General features: G+C 40.0%; 2 protein-coding genes across 2 annotated transcripts; one reads left to right on the forward strand and one right to left on the reverse strand.

The window, feature by feature from the left end:
- The first annotated feature begins 228 nt into the window (after window positions 1-228).
- Window positions 229-15575, forward strand: LOC123750848 (C-type Lectin CRL-like). The gene is made up of 3 exons (XM_045732952.2): window positions 229-521; window positions 1238-1414; window positions 15244-15575. The coding sequence occupies exons 1-3, from the start codon at window positions 344-346 to the stop codon at window positions 15474-15476; spliced, it is 588 nt and encodes a 195-aa protein (XP_045588908.2). The 5' UTR covers window positions 229-343; the 3' UTR covers window positions 15477-15575.
- A 118-nt stretch (window positions 15576-15693) lies between these two features.
- Window positions 15694-16431, reverse strand: LOC138371104 (uro-adherence factor A-like). The gene has a single exon (XM_069335853.1). The coding sequence runs from the start codon at window positions 16429-16431 to the stop codon at window positions 15694-15696; it is 738 nt and encodes a 245-aa protein (XP_069191954.1).
- Window positions 16432-18060: the final 1629 nt, after the last annotated feature.

An 18060-nucleotide genomic window follows, 5' to 3' on the forward strand; every position in this document is an offset into this window, starting at 1 on the left:
TCTTCGATAGGAAAAGAAATGTGTATTTCTTCGGAGTGGGAAATACCACTTATATGGAGTAAACGTGTTTTAACAACTGTTAAATAGTTACGAGGAAACACTGTGGGCAGATGCGAGCTAACCTCAGTATTCCCAGCTACGTGATACTGGTTACTCTTATATATGTTGTGTGAGTAAATTTCCCCAGGCAGGAGCATCACTTCCCCCTCTCGCTGTCTTCTGGAGAAGACAGCGACATGGGCGTCACTCCTCTCCTACACACCCGAGGGCCAAGTTGTGTGCCTTAGACGGGTCAGGCAAGCATCAAGACAGCGCCATCAGAGCTAAGATTAACACGGTAACTATGAATTCCTTACTGCTCCTGGCGGTGGTGGTGGTGGCTAGTCAGCCCATGACTGAGGAGCCTGCCTTGGAGGAGCTCCGCTCTGCAGTGATCGTCAACCAGTTATCGTTATCCCACCAAACAGCAGTGTTGAGTGAACTCTTAAATGTCACACGAGAACGCAACTCCTTCCCTCAAGGTAATTCTTGCATTTGAGAAAATATTTTAACAAATTACGTTTTGAACAATTCCTTACATATATAATATTTAGTTCATGTCACACAAGTATTTACAGACAGAACCGTTCAATGAGGTTTAGTTAGTCAAAACTATTTCGACAAATATGCAGAAAACTTTTTTAATACCTGCTAAAGTCAGTTTAAATTGTACGAAACAACATTTTATTGCAGCCATATTATTCAAATATGGTGTTAATTTTAACTTAATTCAGCAGAGTTAGGATTCATAGGTAATGTAGTTTTGTTACAGAGTAGTTTATTTGTTAAGTTATTTTTTATTACAAATTACAAGTTTTCTAATTATTCACTTATAAGCAATAAAATTTAAAAACACAGACATCTTCAGATTTGTTAATATCATTAATCCCAACAAACAAACAAACATGTATGATATGTGTTATTGAACCATATGGTCCTCAACAACGAATTTAAATATGTATATAGGCCTAACAATACACGTGTACAATTTCACTAATGATGGGCAGATTGCTGTTCCGTATTTGATGTTTCAATTATTTCTTTGACTGTGATGCTGACGACACTGAACAATTATCACACCTCACAAGGCGTCGTTGACTTGTATTAGAACATCAAGACAACTTTGTTCATCTATCTGTCCCAATACACAACCTTAAAATGTTTTTGTTCATGTTTCTTCAGCGTATTGCTGTTCCAGGTCCGACCTGCCCTTACCCATACACTTTGGTTCTCGACGAATGCTTCTACTTGAGTCCACACTCAGTCACGTGGGAGGCGGCTCGTAGGCACTGCCGAGGAATGATGGGCGACTTGGCCACACCCAAACACCTCTACGCCATCAGGTCATTCCTACTGGATGTGGCAAAAGTTGAAGGTTAGTAGTTGGCAGTGGTGTACTCACCTTGTTGTGCTTATATGGTCGCATGTCAGCTCCTTCCCTCGCTTTTCGATTTTTGTTTAGTTTATGATGCAATGACTGTTTTATCCGTTTACTTGTCTTTTCCACAGTTAAATTTGTGTATATAGTTAATTTTAACAAGTGCCAAGTCTAACACACCACAATTATTTATAACTCCAACACTGAAGAATTTCTTAATGGACATTTCTGACTCGTCTGTGTATCCGAGTTTCCCTCTGTTGTTACGTGTAGTTTTTAATAAGAAAATGTAATCATCACTTCAGAGTCTACCTCACTTATCACCGACGCGCTTAACTCCTGTTGACTTATCATTTCCACAATCGAACTCCCTCACTTAAACACCAGACTTCAGACCCACCTTGTATAGGTCATCTATGAATATTACACTTTAACTCTCACATAAATTCAGTTATTTCCCGGCTAGAAGCTGAATCCTGCCACTCATTCGTAATTATTATTATTACACAAAGAAATCACATTAACATGATGTATCAATGAGAAGATCAGTAGACGTCATGAGGAGGATTCCCTGGGAGTCCCCAGCGCCTAGGTTCGAATCCTCTTCATGCCTCCTGTTGATTTTATTATTATTATTATTATTATTATTATTATTATTATTATTATTATATCTTGTCCTTTTAGGTACTCATAATAATTATTGGGTACCATTTTAGCGTGCGATCTTCCTTGTCATTTACACTTTATTATGTGTGGTCTACCTGGACATTTACACTTTATAGTGTGTGGTCATTTACACAGTAATGTATGACCTACTTGGCCATTTGCAATGTATTTTACGGTCTACCTGGCCATTTACAATGTATTTTACAGTCTACCTGGCCACTTATTATGTATTTTACGGTCTTCCTGACCATTTACACTGTAGTGTATGGTCTACCTGGCCATTTACACTGTAGTGTACGGTCTACCTGGCCATTTACACTGTAGTGTACGGTCTACCTGGCCATTTACACTGTAGTGTATTATCTACCTGGTCATTTACACTGTAGTGTATTATCTACCTGGCCATTTACACTGTTGTGTATTATCTACCTGACCATTTACACTGTAGTGTACGGTCTACCTGGCCATTTACACTGTAGTGTATTATCTACCTGGCCATTTACACTGTAGTGTATTATCTACCTGGCCATTTACACTGTAGTGTACGGTCTACCTGGCCATTTACAGTGGAGTGTACTATCTACCTGGCCATTTACACTGTAGTGTACAGCCTACCTGGCCATTTACACTTACCTGGTTACCTGGTTGATGGGGTTCTGGGAGTTCTTCTACTCCCCAAGCCCGGCCCGAGACCAGACTTGACTTGTGAGAGTTTGGTCCACCAGGCTGTTGCGTGGATCGGCCCGCAGGCCCACATACCCACCATAGCCCGGTTGGTCCGGCACTCCTTGAAGGAAACCCTTCTAGTTTCCTCTTGAAGATGTCCACGGTTGTTCCGGCAATATTTCTGATGCTCGCTGGTAAGACGTTGAACAACCGTGGACCTCTGATGTTCATACAGTGTTCTCTGATTGTGTCCATGGCACCTCTGCTCTTCACTGGTTCTATTCTGCATTTTCTTCCATGTCGTTCACTCCAGTACGTTGTTATTTTACTGTGCAGATTTGGGACCTGTCCCTCCAGTATTTTCCATGTGTATATTATATGGTATCTCTCTCGTCTCCTTTCTAGTGAGTACATTTGGAGAGTTTTGAGACGATTCCAATAATTTAGGTGCTTTATCTCGTCTATGCGTGCCGTATATGTTCTCTGTATTCCCTCTATTTCAGCAATCTCTCCTGCTCTGAAGGGGGAAGTGAGTACTGAGCAGTACTCAAGACCGGATAACACAAGTGATTTGAAGAGTACAACCATTGTGATGGGATCTCTGGACTTGAAGGTTCTCGTAATCCATCCTATCATTTTTCTGGCTGACGGAAAACTTGCTTGGTTATACTCACTAAATGTTAAATCGTCGGACATCATGTTTCCCAAATCCTTGACATGCTGTTTTCCTACTATGGGCAGATTCGATTGTGTTTTGTACCCTGTATTATGTTTAAGATCCTCATTTTTGCCGTATCTGAGTACCTGGAATTTATCACCGTTAAACATCATGTTATTTTCTGCTGCCCAATCGAATTACCTCTGTCTTCAGCAGAGGTAATTTTCATGCTGATTTTTGTATCATCTGCAAAGGATGACACGAAGCTGTGACTTGTGTTTTTGTCTATATCTGATATGAGAATAAGGAACAGCAGTGGTGCAAGGACAGTACCTTGAGGTACAGAGCTTTTAACTGCGCTCGGACTCTATTTTACTTGATTGACTGTTACTCTTTGTGTTCTGTTCGACAGGAAATTAAGTATCCAGCGTCCTACTTTACCAGTTATACCCATTGACCTCATTTTGTGTGCAATCGCTCCATGGTCACATTTGTCGAATGCCTTTGCAAAAACTGTGTATACGATATCTGCATTATGTTTTTCCTCTAATGCCTCAGTGATTTTGTCATAGTGGTCAAGTAGCTGTGAGAGGCATGATCTTCCTGCTCTAAATCCATGTTGGCCTGGATTGTGGAGGTCATTGGTTTCCATTAATCTAGTGACCTGACTCCTGATCACTCTCTCAAGTACTTTTATTATGTGGGACGTTAGTGCAACTGGTCTATAATTCTTTGCCAATGCTTTGCTACCACCCTTGTGTAGAGGGGCAATGTCTGTTGCTTTAAGCGCATCTCGTATCTCCCCTGTGTCCAAGCTCTTCCTCCACACTATATTGAGTGCCTGTGCTACCGGCACTTTGCATTTCTTTAAAAATATTGAATTCCATGAGTCTGGACCCGGGGCTGAGTGCATGGGCATATTGTCAATTTCTCTTTCAAAATCTGCCACGCTCGTGTTGATATCAGTTATATTTACAGGTGTTTGAGTATCATTCATAAAGAAGTTGTCCGAATCTTCCACTTTCATGCTGAGTATCAGAGTGCTAAACATGTCCTCATACTGCTTTTTTAGGATTTCACTAATTTCTTTGTCATCCTCAGTGTATGAAACTTCACTAACACGAATAGGTCCAATTCTGGCAGTGGTTTTCGCTTTTGATTTAGCATATGTGAAGAAATATTTTTTTTTTTTTTTTATTTCTTGAATTGCTTTCTGTTCTAGTTGCCTTTCTTCAGTCTGATAGGAATGCTTCAGTCTCTGTTCGATTTCTTCAATCTCCCTGTTTAAATTATTTCTTCTTTGTATGGAGAGTCGTGTCTGCTTAAGCATTTCCGTTAATTTCTTCCTCCTTTTGTAATGTCGTCTGCGTTCTCTTTCTACATTGGACCTCTTTTTCTGGTTTTCCTCAAAGGAACATGTTTCAGACAGACTTCATATGCTTCAGAAGTCAGTTTTCTATTCCTTGTGTAGGATTTTTATTTCTTAGAACATTTTCCCATTGAATGTTTGTAAGTTCCCTGTTTATTTTCTCCCAGTCTATCCCTCTTATTATTAAAATTTAATTTATTGAATAACCCTTCTCGCTTGTTGTTTCTCTTGGGCCTACTACCGTTATTAATGTTAGTTTGCACTTTAATGAGCTTGTGGTCCGAGTACGTAGTGTCTGAGACAGTAATGTCTCTGATTAGCTCCTCATTGTTGTTGAATATCAGGCCCAGCGTGTTTTCGTTCCTACTTGGTTCTGTAATCTGCTGACTGAGCGAGAATTTGTCACAGAATCTCAGTAGTTCTCTGACCTGTGGTTGGTTATTTCCAGGTTGATTTTCTGCTATAATGTTATTGTTTATTGTTCTCCATTTTAAACTGGGTAGATTGAAGTCTCTAAGGAAGATGATATCTGGTATTGGGTTTGCTAGGTTATCAAGGATAATCTCTATTTTGTGGATCTGTTCAGTGAATTCTTCAACTGTTGCATCCGGCGGTTTGTATATTAAAATAATAAGTAGATTCATATTTTCTACCTTGATTCCAAGTACCTCTACCACCACATTGGACGAGTTCAGGAGCTCTGTGCATGCCAGCTCCTCTTTAATATACAGACCTACTCCTCCACTTGACCTAATTACTCTGTCACATCTATATAGATTGTAATTCGGAATCCAGATTTCACTATCCATGTGGTCTTTTGTGTGGGTTTCTGTAAATGCACCAAATATTGAGTTCGATTCTATTAGGAGGCCATTTATGAACTTAACTTTATTTCTTGATTTTGGTTTCAAGCCTTGTATGTTTGCAAATATGAATGATTTCCCCACATTGCGTGTCCCTTCTGGTGGGCTTTAGTAGTTCTTCCCCCATTCTACCCAGGTCCAGGGTGTGTTGTTTTGGAAGTGATTCGTCCAGTTTTGGTAGTAGGACGGGTGTTGTGTGGTGTAGTACCTGTGTGTGCTTGTTGATAATTTGTATTCCAGTCTTGTGGGTATCTCCCTTCCCCTCTGTAATCCTGTAGTGGTTCCATCTGACTGTTTCTCTCTCTTATATTTTCTACTCTGTTTCTGCCTTCCTCTAAAAAATTTCCAGTAGTGTCATATTGATCTTCCCGTCTATAACGCTGTGTACCTCTCACGTGGAATTCCGGACACTGAAGATTGTAGCATTTTATGTCCCTAATTGAAAATTGACATAATTTAGGGTGAAAGTATCTACACCCTGTTGCAAAACGGCATGTACCCCTCGCCAACATGTTCCTCCATTTTCGAGGATGCAGAAAATTGCATTTTGCTCCTAATGTTCCATATTTGCATATTCCTTTAGCGTAGAATTTGTAAATATGTCCAGTTTTTGCGTTTTTCAAGGTATTTATAACTGTGCCTGTCTTGTCTACCTCTTTATTGGAGCCATCTCCGTCTTTCGTCCCAATTCCTTCATTTATGCACTTTGTCTCACAGTTGTTCTCATTGATTATATTACCTGGCTCTGCAATATTGCTGTTGTTTTGTACTACAATACCCTCTTCCTCCACACTACTGCTGCGGTTCTCTAAACTACCTGTTCCTGAGTTTTGGTCGTTCTCCAGTGTTTTATTTTCCCAGTTCGCATATATCACTGGTAGCTTGTCTGTGAATGATAATCTCTGTGACTCGGGAATGTTTTCATCAGTTTAGTTATGTTCTCTAACGTTAATCTGTCATCTTTGCAAACCCAGTGAATTTCTTGCCTGTTTGTGCATCCTGGAGATAATTCTGCACAGCCCAGGTGAAATCTTATGTTACAGATGCAACACTTGACGCCTACATTACGTTTTCCCAGTACTCCCGAACACTCGCCACACCTCTCCATTGTCTGATGTATTGTATTGTATTTGTGCTTCACTGTATGCATCACTTGTTGATGTCAGTCATTTTATTTTATAAAATTATATGTATATATTTATATTATATGTATACCGTATATTTGTAATATTATGTATGTTATTTTGTTCAAACTTTATGGCAGGTATTTAGCGTTGGGTAGCGAAGCTGGTACCCGGTCGGTACAGGTGACCTCTTGTTGTCCCAGGTTGATGTCACCAGTTTCCAGTTACTCGATTTATTCTTTGCTTGTACTCTTACAAGGAATTTTCTGCCTAATTTCCGGCTTGCAAAGGTACTCACTCACTTTATTACTAATTGATCATATCAGGTATATTTATATGATATGTATATCGTACATCGTATATCGATATCTGATATATATATCGTACACTGTAGTGTACGATCTACCTGGCCATTTACACTGTAGTGTACGATCTACCGGGCCATTTACACTGTAGTGTACAGCCTACCTGGACATTTACACTGCAGTGTACAGCCTACCTGGTCATTTACACTGTAGTGTACTATCAACCTGGCCATTTACACTGTAATGTACTATCAACCTGGCCATTTACACTGATGTGTACCATCTACCTGGCCATTTACACTGTAGAGTACCATCTACCTGGCCATTTACCATTTACTAATAAACTTTGTGTTTGATAAAGTTTCGGTCAATCAGCAACACCTGAAGATTAAACACAAACTCACGGGGTTGTCTATTTAAATTCTTAAAGAAAAAATGTCTATATAACTGGAAAAGCTTATTACACGTCTGAGAAATGCGCGAGTGAAAGTTCACTCATGACTCCCAATTGTCAAGTTGACCACAACATTTGTGTTGGGGTCCAACCTTTTTGAAGCCTTGTAATAATGCAATGCCATTAGCATACTGTACATTTATATTATGATATACGAGGGCATACTCAAACTAACCATCTAAGACGATGCTCACAATTGCCAAAATATTATCTTTCAATAATCACAACACCTGCACCACAAACGTACAGTATTTAATATCTTACGATGCTTACCAGGCATATGTAAGTACAAAATTACTGTACTCGTAATTCTTGAAAACATGAGTCAATAAATTAGATTTGAGAGACTCACTCACTCTCACACTCTCTCTCTCTCTCTCTCTCTCTCTCTCTCTCTCTCTCTCTCTCTCTCTCTCTCTCTCTCTCTCTCTCTCTCTCTCTCTCTCTCTCTCTCTCTCTCTCTCTCTCTCTCTCTCTCTCTCTCGCTTTCTCGCTCTCTCGCTCTCTCTCTCTCTCTCTCTCTCTCTCTCTCTCTCTCTCTCTCTCTCTCTCTCTCTCTCTCTCTCTCTCTCTCTCTCTCTCTCTCTCTCTCTCTCTCTCTCTCTCTCTCTCTCTCTCGCTCTCTCGCTCTCTCTCTCTCTCTCTCTCTCGCTCTCTCTCTCTCTCTCTCTCTCTCTCTCTCTCTCTCTCTCTCTCTCTCTCTCTCTCTCTCTCGCTCTCTCTCTCTCTCTCTCTCTCTCTCTCTCTCTCTCTCTCTCTCTCTCTCTCGCTCTCTCTCTCTCTCTCTCTCTCTCTCTCTCTCTCTCTCTCTCTCTCTCTCTCTCTCTCTCTCTCTCTCTCTCTCTCTCTCGCTCTCTCGCTCTCTCTCTCTCTCTCTCTCTCTCTCTCTCTCTCTCTCTCTCTCTCTCTCTCTCTCTCTCTCTCTCTCTCTCTCTCTCTCTCTCTCTATATATATATATATATATATATATATATATATATATATATATTTATATATATATATATTTAACTGAAAATATATGTTTTCAGTTATATATATATGTATATATATATATATATATATATATATATATATATATATATATATATATATATATATATATATATATATCTGAAAACTCACACCCCAGAAGTGACTCGAACCCATACTGTCAGGAGCACATTGCAACTGGTGTGTACAGGACACCTTAATCCACTCGACCATCACGACCGGTCAAAAGCTGATGGTAGACGAGGCTATTTTGCCCATCGGCCCGCCGTCACTCTGATGGTAATCTTGGGCACAGTATTTTATCAAATCACCTCATTCTTTGGGGCACACGTGAGGAACAGTATGTCGTCTGTGACAGTAGAAGAGTACGTCTGGAACAGTAGAGAGGAACAGTAGAACAGTACGTCTGTGACAACCCACGTCAGTGGACAGCCAACAAGTTAATCCAGTAATGGTTGCGTGACTAGGCCTAGAGCAGTCACCTCTCAAGTTCAGAGACATGCCTGAGGATGACTCTGATCCCCCAGTACATAAATTATGGGATCTAGACACCTTAGGCATCGTCCTTGAACAACCCAGTCCTGATAATACCTGGACCTACCAACAATATCTACACTCAGTTATCTATAAGGAGAACCAGTACTGGGTCAGACTATCATGGAAACTAAATCATCAGCAATTACCGGTGAACTATTTCGTGGCACTGAGTCAATTAAAATCTCAGGTGGCTCGAGTGAATAAGCAACCTGAAAAAATAAAACTGTAACATGAGTTTATTCAAGAACAACTTGACAACAAGTTCATTGAAATTCTCGAAAATGATATCTCTAAGGAAGGACATTACTTGCCTCACCACGGCTACTTAGATTCAGTTACTACGCCCATTAGAATTGTGTTTAACTGTAGGGGGCAATGCAAAGGCAAATATTGTCTCATTCAATGATTCCCTTGAAACTGGCCCGAGTCTGACACATTGACTCCATGTCATGCTGTTACCGTTTTGATTTGGAACTTATGCCTTCACCGCCAATATAAGCAAGGCATTCTTTAGAGTCGGTCTTCAAGAGAAAGACCGAAAATTCAAAAAGTTCCTCTGGGTTAAGGATCCTAATGATCCACATAGTGAAACTGTCACATACAGATTTGCCTCAGTCTTGTTTGGGGCAACATCTTCTCGTTTCTGCTTCAGGCAACATTGGATATGCATTTGAAGAAGTCCCATAACCTTTACAAGACTGAGATTAGCAAAATAATCTGTATGTGGATAATTTCCAGGGGACCACCAGTGACAAATCTAAATAAATAGAAATTTACCATGTGGTTAATTGTGAACTATTAGAAACCAATAGGCCTCTATTAGGACCTCAATATGCCCAGTTGCCGAGGACGCCTGACAGCTGAGTGGACAGCGCTTCGGATTCGTAGTCCTGTTGTTCCGGGTTTGATCCCCGATGGAGGTGGGGACAAACGGGCAAAAGGTTTCTTTCACCCTGATGCCCCTGTTACCTAGCAGTAAATAGGTACCTGGGAGTTAGACAGCTGCTATGGGCTGCTTCCTGGGGATGTGTGTAATAAAAATGGAGGCCTGGTCGAGGACCGGGCCGCGGGGACGCTAAGCTCCGAAATCACTTCAAGATAAGATAACCTCCAGTCGTGGGCCTCCAATAATCAGCAATTGAATCGGTTAACAGACTGAATTTCCAGATTATAAAGTACCTCAAAGACTAAAGGTGCTTGGTATAGGATGGGACACCACCTCTGAGTTAAATATCAAATAAGTGAATACACATGACACTGATTTAACCATGAGGAAATTATTGTCTTTAGTCAGCAAACTATTTGATTATTTGGGCTTGATAAGCTCCATCTTAATTAAGGGCAAACTCCTCATGCCGGAGTGCTTGCAAAACAAATTAAGTTGGGATGATCCATTGCTGGAAAATGGATCCTGACTTACAGGAAAAGTGGCAGCTGATGACCACGGATCTAAATGTCCTCAGTAAACTTAAATTTCCTTGCAATACCTTAAGCCCAGAAAACCTATCAACTTGTATGTGTTTTGCGACGCCTCAGGAAAGGAGTATGACGCAGTAGCCTATCTAGTGAACAATAAGCATGCCAGACTGCTCACTGCTAAAGCTAGGGGTGACATCGTTAAAAAAGCGGTCATTGCCACAAATGGAATTAACAGCTTTATTGGTAGGAGATCGATTGGGTCATTACCTGATCAAAACCTTAAATAATCTTCACTTCTCTGAAATAGTAGTGTGGTCAGATAATGAGGCAGTCTTGCAATGGGCAGAAAAATAATCATAATAAAACTCCTTACATGAGCAATCATGTTAGAGAGATAAGAGCTGGGTACAAATTGAGACATGTACCTATAAAGGAAATTCCAGCTGACGTTAACGTTATGGCAATTGATCAAAGCAGAGATATGGTTCAATGGACCCCAGTGGTTAGTCAGTGACCAGTGGCCTGAACAAAAGACACAAGTCATAGTGACCAATGTCACTTTTCCCACTGAGATGCCAGAACCCCCTCGAACCTTGGCCATTGATCCTAGTCGATACACTAGGCTAAGTAAACTACTGAGGATTACCCAGTTAGTATTTGATTTTCTTGATAAAATAGGGATCAGGTATCGATTCCCTAATCCAGTGATATACTGGGTCAAACGAGCCCAAACGGAAACTTACAGGAAAGACTGTGAAAATCTCCCTGAGAAACTAACAAAATCTTTAGGTCTATTTCTTGACACAAGAAATTCTAACATTATTAGATGAGGAGGACGTCTGCAGCATGCTGACATAGATTTGGATGTTAAAAATCCCATGTTGATCCCCCAACACCGCATCCTCTGCAAGTTAATAGTGCTACATTATCATGAATATGGCACTTTTCATGGAGTGTTAGACACTCTCACTGATTTGAGACAGAAATTCTGGCTGCCACAGGGTTGCCAAACTGTTGAATCTATAATTAAAACTTGTGTAATCTTGTAATTAAAACTTGTTTTATAATCTGCCTGACGTATGATGCTCGGGTGTCCCCGTACCCTGGACCTCCACCACTCCATAGAGAACGAGTTCTACATCTTCATCCGTTTGAGACCACAGGGATGGATTACACAAGGGCGCTCATATAGACAGGCACACAGGACAAGATTCCAGTAAAGGTCTACATTTGTCTCTTTACTTGTGCCACCACAAGAAGTGTCCACTTAGAGGTGACCAACAACATGAGCCCAGAAGCTTTCCTACCAGCCTTTCGTGGGTTCGTAGCCCATAGATCCTGCCCGAAGTTGATGATTTCGGATAATGGATCCACTTTGTGGCAGGGGAGGCCTTCCTGCGAGAGATATAGAGCCATCCAAAGGTACAAATCGTCTTAAAGCAAAGACAGTGCTACTGGAAGTTTATACCTCTCAGAGCCCAATGGCACTGTGGGTTCTATGATCGAATGGTAAGCACAGTAAAACGTGGCTTAAGGAAAGCCTTACACCGCCAGAAAATTAGCCTAAAAGAGCCCCAAACCGTTGTGACAGAAATAGAGGCGCGAGTCAATAACCAACCTCTAACCTATCTCTCTCTGACATCACACAAAGAGAACCAATGAGTCCCTCCCATCTAATGCATGGTGGTCTTCTCAGTCCTCTAGTGTCCCTAGCGGACGAGGAACCAGAGGACCTCTCATATGTCGGAAGGAGTGACTTAGCACAGAATTACCAACACCTTTCCAGGATGATAGGTAAGTGGAATGAAGTGTGGACTCAGGTGTATATAACTGCTCTGAGAGTATCACTATGGGGCAATTAGCCTGTATAATAAAGTTAGTTTAAAACCCGGTGATCTTGTCTTGGTGGAAAGCGATGGGCCGAGGTCAGGATGGCCTATAGTCAAAATTGTCGCTGTACACTCAAACCGCAGGGAATCCAAAGAATTGTTGAGGTTCATTACCGAGGCATTAGTACCCTTAAAACCATCGAGAAATTAGTTCCTCTGGAATTAGCGGAACCTGAGATTACTCAAAACCCAGACCCAACATATTCCAGAAGAAAATACTCCTTTGGAGAGCTATGTTCGTCCGGAAAGAACAACTGCATAACAGTGCAAACTCAAACTTAAGCAATACTTAATTCTGCATAGATGCAGACAATTCGTCGTTTGAGGTTGAGGTGACCCAAGGAGTCTCCAGTGGAGAGCCAGTGTCTAGTAACTCATCCAGTTACAAGTCACAAGGACCCTAATCACTGACTCCGCTGAAGAATTTGACGTCCCCTTGATCTTAAAGATCCTGATGACTAATCCCTTTAACTACTAATTAGATGTACCCATGATGACAGGGCCAAATGACTTAGTTTCTTCGTGTCTGTCACATCGATCCAGGACATCCAAACTGTACTTACCAATGTACTACATTACTAACACAAGTTAAGTTTATAATTTCGGGAGGGAACATGGGTGTACGTCAGTACTAAGCAGTGAACTAAGATCTGTGTTTCCACCACCCTCCCCCCACGGAATTATGTCGGAAATTTCCAATACCCCAGGTATTAAATACTGGCATTATACAATAAATACGTTATTCCACGATACTAATGTTACTAACCCCGAGCATTATACGTTATAATGCATTAAGCTAATATTGCTTCCCTAATTCCTAGCCCAACAAGAAATTACGTTGAGTTAGGAAATTAAAATTACTGATAATATTCACATCCAGGGAAATGCCAAAAGTTTCTTACTGTCGATGGCAGACTGCTGCGTCAGCCAGCCGGCAACCTGTGTTGACGAATCTTATCTATCTCTCATTAAACTTAAGATGCATGTTGATTCTATTAACATTTGCCATTTAGATTAGGAATAGACTAGAGTTACTAGGAATAAGGGCATATTTCAATCCCCAGTAAATGTTTGCATTCATGAAACAAGTCAGAAATAAAGTCACGTTTTGTAAATCACACAACCTCCGTGATCCAGTGTTATGAACAAAGGTAATTGTTCTCTGGATTTTATAGTAATTTATTGGTGTGAAAATTGACGTTAACTTAACTTAGTCCTTGAATAACTTAAAGTAAACAGAGTGAATTATTTACTGACATGTACCGCGGAGCTCAAAGTAAGGAAGGGAAGAGAGGCCCAGGAGAGTCGCAAAAAATCCCCACACGAGAACATCTGATTCTGCATGTTCTCCATCTGATCCCACCAGAGCCAGCCATTATCATCGTCAAATATCGGGAACATCCAGCGCATTAGACCTCACAGACTTTGATGCTAGCTCCATACATCACTACAGAGTGTATCCGGCTGGTACAGAACTCGATATTAGGTAAAGGTGGCCACATAACCTAAAAAAGAGATTAACCAACCGTTTATGCTGTAAAAGATTTAAAATTCCAAAATCAGTGTAGGTCCAATTACAGGATTATTTCTTTAATGGAACTTTATCATTGAAATGTTAGTGCTGCATGAGCTGCAGTGTATTAGTTCTACACAGTGGTGATCAACAACTGGGTTCAGCCATCTCATATTTACGGGTTTCACTGGGACACGAGACTATTTCTCATGAGGCGAAAATATACTTGGCTCACGAGAGCTTCGTTTGATGTCCCTTACCTAAATTAACTTTACAGCCAGATTCTTGTTTCCATTTAACTTACGTAGTTAGATCACTAACCCTATGACTATTATTGAATAGTTATTATTGAGATTATAAAGCAATTAATATTATTAGATTGATTCACCATTATTGGATTAACTTTCCCCCCATTTTTGTTGTGTACATAGGAAGTTTCAAAATGAATATTAATTAAACATACAGTTCGTTTAAATTTTAAATATTTATACAAACAAATCAAATCCTGGGAATTTCCCACAATCTGTGGAGTGGTTGTCTTGTATGGCACAGTAACAAATACTATCTAACTGTGCAAGATTATTGCAGATTATGCCGTATGCCCATCTCTCTCTCATTTTAGTTCAAACCGTCAATTATTATATGGTTAAAATATATATTTTCTTGCATCTCATCTTTTTTTTTCTCTCTCTCTCGCCTCCTTACACTATATAATAACACTATGTCCTATCTTTACTGCATTAATGAACTAGGCAGTACATTCCTTCAGTAGCTCTGGGAATGTTCTACCAGACCATGTGGGCTACGTTCTATCTAGTTCTTTGATCTAAATACTCTTCTGAATCCTTTTTATACTGTGAGGCTTTTCCTTGTGTACCTGGCACAACACTATTAAAAATTCAGTCAACCACTTGCTCCTTTAAAAAATGCTTTAAAAATGTAAAAAAAAAGTGTGGTAACCCACCACACTTTGTATGTGATTCTTGTTTTAAGTTGCAGTGTACAGCACGTATTTAAGTGTTATCATAGTTGAATTCATTTATGTAAAATAATTGTTGAAAGACTAGATTGTTAGATTAGATTATGGTGTTTTTATCTGATTGCAACTCTTCCAATTGTAATTGCTCTGAATGCAATTGCATATAATTGTTTTCTTTTGCTTGCTTTCAATATTCTGCACTGTGTGTGTGTGTGTGTGTGTGTGTGTGTGTGTGTGTGTGTGTGTGTGTGTGTGTGTGTGTGTGTGTGTGTGTGTGTGTGTGTGTGTGTGTGTGTGTGTGTGTGTGCTAAAACTGCACTGTTTGAGAATGCGTGTATAAATCTAGTTAATATTACAATATTATTACAACTGTTTATTGTATTCTTATCACAGAAATCGAACAATTTCATGTGTTCGTGGGCTTTAGGGACGCAGGAAGAAATGGCTCGTGGAGGTGGTTGGATGGTCGCCCAGTCGACGCCGCAGACTGGGGTCCTGGTGAACCCAGCAATTCAAAAGGAAATGAATACTGCGGACAGTTTCGATCGCATTTTGACCCGATGCTCAATGATATTTCCTGCTCGACTTCGACCCGATTTCTTTGTCAATATTACCCTCACAATTGAGGATGTTGAGGCGTCTCTCAATGAAAGGAATAATTGGTTTGTTTAATCTTGTTTTATTTTAATGTTTTCACGTAGTATAATAGACAAGCATTTCCAAAATCCTGTTAGTTAATTATCCTAAAAAGAACATTGTTAAGTTACAATCCATCACAAATTATGAGGTAGATAGAAAGTGAAGAGTTTATTGTAACTAACGAATTAAAGGTCTTAGCAATTACTAGAGTCTTGTAATGGCTAAGAGTCTTGAAATAGCTGTAAATCTAGCCTTACCTGTGAGGTTTCTGATACCTGGAAGTCTTACACTATCTGAAAGTCTTACACAATCTCTGAGTCTTACACTATCGCTGAGTCTTACACTATCGCTGAGTCTTACACTATTGCTGAGCCTTACATTATCGCTGAGTCTTACACTATCTGAAAGTCTTTCACTATCGCTGAGTCTTACACTATCACTGAGCCTTACACTATCGCTGAGTCTTACACTATCGCTGAGTCTTACACTATCGCTGAGTCTTACAGTATCGCTGAGTCTTACAGTATCGCTGAGTCTTACACTTTCGCTGAGTCTTACACTTTCGCTGAGTCTTACACTTTCGCTGAGTCTTACACTTTCGCTGAGTCTTACACTTTCGCTGAGTCTTGCTGTGGCTGCAAGTGTTTCACTGGCTGCAAGTTTTGCACTGGCTTCGAGTCTTGCACTAGTTGCAAGTGTTGTAATTTCTGCAAATCTTGCACTGGATGTGAGTCTAGTACTAGCTGCGAGTCTTGCACTGGCTGCCACTCTTGCACTGGCCGTGAGTGTTTCACTGGGTGTGAGTCTGGCACTGTCTTTGAGAGTTGCTGTAGTTGCGAGTGTTTTACTGGTTGTTAGTGTGAATACCTCCCTCAATTTTATTTCAGCAGATAATCGGCTTGAAGCAGTCAAATCGACATTCACCAGCACCTTGCCCAACATTTCCAAGGTTGCCCGTCACCATGCAGCAATCAAACTTACCATTCATCTAACATAGGTCAACATTGCTCCTAGACCCATTGGAGCATGGAACTATCTCCTTCTTTTAGAGAATGCATGGCTAGCATTACTGCCGAAAAGAGATATCCAAAACAATTCCGTTTGATGGTCGATGACGTTACCGCTGTCGTTGAAATAAAAAATGGCAAAAAATCTATTTATTGCCTGATTATTATGTGATATTTATTTCGAAATGTGCGTCATTCTATTGCGAACAATTTGAAACGAAACTGAACGACGAAGCACGAAAAACGAGGTAAAAAATTGGAAACAATGAAAAAAACGTAGCGCTTATGGGCACCACCCAACCAACCTTGTGGGTTTGATTGAAGGATGTGCTCCTTGGGCCAGCCAAAGATTGAATTTCCCAGAAATAACAACTTCTTCCCCCCTCCTCCTCGTGCAAAGAACATCAGTTGCAGGACAGCTTACAACCGCTCTCTAGAGAACTACAAATGAGAGCACAGTTCGCTAGGAAAATAGAAGAGGGCAGTCAGAATCATCTCCAGCGAAGATACGGCTGCCCCCATGGAACGGCACGACAGCCTTTGCTCTACGAGACTATTGTGTAGAAACTGACCTGTGGGATTTATTTAGCAATTTATAATAACTTATATAGTAATTTATATTTTTCCGTTAATTTATTTATTTCAATAATTAACTATGATGTTTAAAATGGACTGTATGATATTTAAATTTCTCATAATTCGCTCACAAATCCTTACACATTCTGGGGAAGTTTATTATATATATACAGTTATCAATATAAATTATTGATTAGTAAACATTCACTGCAGTATTATACTACATGTTGCCTGAAACGATCTGCGTATTAGTGACTTTAGGTACTGTATGTACTAGCTCTGTCTATAAATCAATCAGAATGTTTGTAACTGCATCTATGTAAGTACTTTTCCTAGATAAATTATTATTATTATTATTATTATTATTATTATTATTAATATTATTATTATTATATATTAGTAATTAAAATTAACACAACTACAGCTTAGCTTGTATAGTGATTAGGCCTTGACAACCAGTATGAACATGGAAGAACACGCCAGTCGATACATTTGTAGGGGAGGCTGGCCTCAACTCGTGTATTGGAGCACTAGGTAACTAGTAATTCTTGTTCCTCTTCAATTATATCTGTCAAAGGGCACACACAATAATTGTGTGTGCCCTTTGTGTGTCCCCTAGTAGCACAATAATTGGGTGTACCCTTCTAAATATAAATTTATTTATTTATAATTGGAACTTAATATGACAGCTGTATCAGGGAAAATACAGTAATGATTTATTAGATGAGTTCCAAGGAATATTTACCTTGTTTTGTGTTTTGTCTCTGGTCCTAACTGGCTTACCCTAACTACCTATAATTTCTGGCCAGGAATGACAGCTTTAACGGATTTCGGAATTGGACACTTCTCTTATTTGTAGAAGATGATTGCGTGTTGATAATTTAAGCACTTTACTCTCTATAACACTGTCCTAGGTAGTTTAACATGGTTTCTGTGGAACTTTAAGTGAGCTCCACTCGTGACGTTGTTAATAAATTTGACAATGGCT

This window comes from Procambarus clarkii, chromosome 4 (genome assembly GCF_040958095.1).
Source record: "Procambarus clarkii isolate CNS0578487 chromosome 4, FALCON_Pclarkii_2.0, whole genome shotgun sequence".
Classification (NCBI taxonomy): Eukaryota; Metazoa; Arthropoda; class Malacostraca; order Decapoda; family Cambaridae; genus Procambarus; species Procambarus clarkii.